This window comes from Sinocyclocheilus rhinocerous, unplaced genomic scaffold (assembly GCF_001515625.1).
Source record: "Sinocyclocheilus rhinocerous isolate Xijiao unplaced genomic scaffold, SAMN03320098_v1.1 scaffold3306, whole genome shotgun sequence".
In the NCBI taxonomy this organism is placed as follows: Eukaryota; Metazoa; Chordata; class Actinopteri; order Cypriniformes; family Cyprinidae; genus Sinocyclocheilus; species Sinocyclocheilus rhinocerous.
The window spans coordinates 1-4,872 of record NW_015640049.1 but is presented as its reverse complement, the minus strand read 5'-3'; the positions used below and the strand labels follow the sequence as shown (position 1 = coordinate 4,872).

Here is a 4,872-nt window from a genome sequence, read left to right as displayed (position 1 = left end):
CACACATTTATATATACACACATATACATACATATATATATATCCTAAAATTTATCCTAAAAATAGACGCAAATGAGTCAATAGTTCATACTGTAAATCACTGTAGTCATACAGTAAGAGTATATAATGTTAAAAAATATATAAAAGTTATAAACTGAATGTAAAGCAGCTCAAATCATTGATCTTTGGAGACTTTGATGAGAAATGTTTGAGCTCATATTGAGATCTCTGACTTCTGATGCAGACTTTGGCATCTTGAGCACAGTTTGAGATTGTTTTTCTCATCCGAGAAGCAGGATTTTCTATTTGCTACGCGTTTTATCATTTAAACTGCTATTTAGGAGAAACCTCCGCGACATTAAACAGATCTATCAATCTGTGTCTCCTCACAAAAACACCTGACTCGGAGCATGCTGGTCCAATCACAGAGAGGCTGTGGGCAGCTGTCTGCTCCATCTGTCTGCTGTCGGTTCGAGTGCTGAGCGCCGGTGCTCTTTAACTCTGTGAGTCTGGCTGTGTGTTCACTGTCTGTCTCTCTCTCCCTCCGTCTGTCTCTCTCATGGCCTCCGAGCGCTCGTCCGCTGAGAGTCGCTCCTCGCACCTGAGCTCTGACCCGACCATCGGCACCGACGCTTCGGCCAACAGCATGTGGGAGGAGAGCTTCGACACAGAGAAGTAAGACTCACCCGCTTCACCTGCTTTTCTCTAACACCACACAACAACTCTGAACAATGTCTGGACAACTACTCACACTCACAGACGATTAGATCCAACACACCTGTCTATAATGAACAAATAAAGCCTTAATTAGTCGCTTCAGGTGCATTTAATTAGAAGCTCTCCAGAACCAGGAATGAAGAACTATGACAAAATATCAGTGTAAGAAAAGAAAGTGCAAAATTAATTTTTAATGCAAAACATTTAACAAAAAGATAATTGGGTAACACTTTATAATAAGGATCCATTAGTTAATTACATTAGCTAACATTAGTAATAACAAAAAAACATTAGTTAATGTTAATTTCAACATTTACCAATATATTAATACAATCAAAAGTTATATTTGTTCATATTATTTAATGCATGGGTCTGCACTAACAATGAACTGCTGTATTTTTAATAACTAGCATGAACTAATATTAATAAATACTATAACAAATGAATTAGTCATTGTTAATTAATGCATTGACTTATTGTAAAGTGTTACAGATATTTGTTAGGAAATTCTAAAACAAATATAATGCTAAAATAAAAGATGTATTTGGCCATTTTTTGGTTGCTAAAATTAAGTTTGAAGGTAAAGCAGTAACATTCAAATCTTAAATGTCGCTAATATAGTAAAATAGCAATGCATTCGTTTATTGGTGATTTTAGCAGTAACTGATCTCTCAGATGGTTCTCAGGTTTTTATTTTGAGAAAAAGACCCTATAGAAATCTTATCTTTGTCTCAAACATTTCTCATCAGATTCTCCACATTCATTTGATAGTTCTATACTCTAACTGTACGTCAACTACTGACCCATGTGTGTTTGTTCATTCCTCCTAAAGCATTATTTACCTCTCAGAGAAACATCTGAGACAAACCGAGTTTGAAAAGCCCATCCATGAGCATGAAATAATTCCTCCTGGTTTGTTTAACACATGCAGTCTTACATTTCTTTTGTCGCTTAATTAAAGATAAATAACCTGCAAGAAACCAGCGAGGGTTTCGCTTGTGCCTAAATGCTTAAAACCCCTAAATGAACTCAAAAACTATTTGAAAATCAAGCAAAAGCAACATGGATCACTTCCTGTTGATTAAAGCTTTAGATTGGATGGACAGTTGCTTAATCAGCATTATAAGCCCAATTGCTTAAAAGTAACAGGAAAAACTCACCTCAAGATCCGTATGATTTGATTTGACTTGAATTATTTATATCTGGAACACAAACAGTGCATGATGAGTTACACAATTAAGTTTAATACTTTAAACTTAATTAATAGTGATGCTTGACTTACACTACTGTTCAAAATGGTTGATGAGACTCACCAAGGCTGCATTTATTTGATCAAAAATACAGTAAAAATCAGCAAAATTTTGAAATATTTTTATAATTTAAAACAGCTGTTTTCTATGTGAATATCTGTTAAACTGTAATTTATTTCTGTGATGCGCAGCTGAATTTTCAGCATCATTACTCCAGTCTTCAGTGTCACATGATCTTCAGAAATCATTCTACACTGTAAAAAATTATTTTATTTTTCAGGATTCACAGATGAATAGAAAGTTCAAAAGAACAGCGTTTATTTGAAACAGAAATCTTTATATTGTTATAAATGTCTTTACTGTCACTTTTGATCAGTTTAATGCGTCCTTTGAGCCGAGAGCTGAATCCTTCACTCCCTCTGTCTTTCAGTCATGGTGTGAGCACTAAGAGAGATTACTCTCCCGTGTCCTGGAGCGAATACTTTGAAATGATGGACGACGTGGTCATCGGGTCAGGAGAGACTAAGGATATATCCTTCACACACTCACACACACGGCTCTTTGTGTGGATCAGAGATCACAGTTTGTGTGTGTATGGTAACAGATGTGTGTATGACTATATTCCTTGACTGAGGTGCGTGTGCACGTGTTCCGTGTGTATAAAAGCGGTCAGGACGGACCACTGCTGGTTCTGCTTCACGGAGGAGGGCATTCGGCTCTGTCCTGGGCCGTTTTTACGGTACAAACACACACATAAACTATATCTTGGTTTAGAACAGAGCCTGTATACGTCAGAATTGTCAACTTTCTTCTATTATTTATATTATATAAAGATAATTATGAATGTAAACAACCTATACCTAAAAGAAACCATAAATGTATAAGTGTATGACGTCACACAGAAACGTTCACTTTTAAGCAAGTAAATGCATCGGTGACTCTGAATAGGACGCAGCATTATTACTCACACCAGCAAAGCAGTGTACTATTAACAATTAGTTTTTGTTTTTATATTTTCTGTTTTTCAGTTTTTTCCCCGACATTTTAATTTCATTTAACATTTTAGTTTTTTGTTGTTTTTGTCATTTTCGTTAGTTATTTATTTTATATATTTTGAATTAGTTTTTACTTTGTATTTTCCATTTACATTTTAAATTTTGTTGTGTTTTTGACATTTTTATTAGTTATTGTTTTTTTATTTTGAATGAGATTATTTTTGCATTTTACATTTCCATTTTAATTTTAGTTAACATTTTAGTTGTGTTTTTGTCACTTTTATTTTTTAATATTTTTAATTAGTTTTTATTTTGTATTTTCCATTTTTATTTAAAAATTAGTTAATGTTTTAGTAGTTTTGTTGTGTGTTTTTGACATTTTTATTTGTTATTGTTTTTCAATATTTTGAATTAGTTTTATTTTTGCATTTTACGTTTTCATTTTAATTTTAGTTAACATTTTAGTAATTTTGTTATTTTTATCATTTTTGTAAGTTATTCTTTGAATTTTTTTTATCTTGTATTTGCCAATTTCATTTAAATTTTAACCTATTAGTAATCTTGTTGTTTGTTTGTAACATTTTTATTTATTTATTTGAATATTTTTCATATTTTAGTTAAAAATTTAGTAATTTTATTTAGTTTTTGTCTTTTTTATTAGTTACTGTTTTCCCCTATTTTTTGTCTATAGTCTTTATTAATTTTTTTATTTCAGTTTTAGTTATTTTAGTATAACTCAGGTTTTATTTATTTATATATGTATATTTCTTTCTTTTTTTTTCTCCAGTTTTCTCCAGAAATGTTTGGTAACATTTACTTTGAAGCCTTTATCTATAATGCATTATAAAGTTATGTATATTGTCATGCATTATATATTTTTAGAAATAATTGTATATTGCATTAAAATATTTGCAAAATCTTGGTTACATCTGAAATGTAGCTTTTTTCCTCCATGGGCTAAAAAAAAATAAAAAGTGACTTTTTATCTCAAAATATCTCAAAATGACAATAAAAAAGTCAGAGTTGCGAAATATAAACTTGCAATTGTGAGGGGGGGAAACAGAATTGTGATTTAAATAGTCACAATTACTTTTTTTAAACCATGGCAATAGATACTGTTTTTTTCTCATGTGTTATAATCTATTATACTTTCTCAAGGAGTAACTGAATAGTGTTATAATGCATTATAACTGTGGTTAGAATTACTAATGCGATCATACTGACCATAATGAGATTAATGCATTAAAAATACTTTTATATTGCATTATATATAAAGGCTTCAAGTAAAGTGATACCAAATGTTTTTTATGGATTAACTATAATAACTCTGCAACAGGGGAATTCATTCATGTCTCACTTCATGATGAATAATGAGTTTCTCCTCAACAGGCAGCGATGGCCAGTCGGGTCACTTGTCGGGTGTTGGCCATGGATCTCAGGGGTCACGGTGAGATCAAACTTCTAGCTTTAGTTTAGGTTTAACCTGCAGCAGTTACCCGTGTGCACTGATCTGACTAGTACAATCACAAACAGGTGCTACGCAGGTCCGGCACGCCGATGACCTCTCCACACAAACCATGTCCAGGTAAAACACGCACAGATATCATTAACAGGCTGTAGTATTCAGAGCTGACCAATCACCTCCTCTGCTCACAGAGACGTAGCCAATGTGGTGCGAGCGACGTACGGCGAGACCCCGCCCCCCATCATCCTGGTGGGTCACAATGTGGGCGGAGCCATCGCGGTGCATGCGTCCAGTGGACTGCTGCCCTCTGTGGTGGGGCTGGTGGCCATCGACGTGGTGGAGGGTGAGAAACACTGCGTCATCTGTCAATATGAACCAGCATCATCGTCAAAATGGATGCACTGATATCACAAAAAAAAGAAAACTACTACTACTTCTGCTACTA

The 4,872-nt window shown here is 33.7% G+C and overlaps 2 protein-coding genes across 3 annotated transcripts in view; one reads left to right on the top strand and one right to left on the bottom strand.

Annotated features, from left to right (window-relative positions):
- The window catches only part of LOC107752420 (G protein-regulated inducer of neurite outgrowth 1-like), a 5,532-nt gene extending 4,792 nt beyond the window's left edge, over positions 1-740 (bottom strand). Inside the window, exon 1 of the mRNA XM_016568374.1 lies at positions 687-740. The gene's annotated coding sequence lies outside the window, so the exon portion shown is untranslated. The remainder of the gene's footprint in view (positions 1-686) is intronic.
- LOC107752422 (protein phosphatase methylesterase 1-like) lies at positions 172-4,861 on the top strand. 2 transcript variants are annotated; one of them, XM_016568375.1, is made up of 6 exons: positions 172-675; positions 2,398-2,497; positions 2,614-2,706; positions 4,352-4,409; positions 4,496-4,547; positions 4,619-4,861. In XM_016568375.1, exons 1-6 carry the CDS (start codon positions 560-562, stop codon positions 4,830-4,832), a joined length of 633 nt encoding a protein of 210 aa, XP_016423861.1. In that variant the 5' UTR covers positions 172-559; the 3' UTR covers positions 4,833-4,861. The 2 variants fall into 2 exon arrangements, with proteins under 2 accessions (XP_016423861.1, XP_016423862.1); XM_016568376.1 differs by lacking the exon at positions 172-675 and adding an exon at positions 848-879.
- The last annotated feature ends 11 nt before the right edge of the window (positions 4,862-4,872 follow it).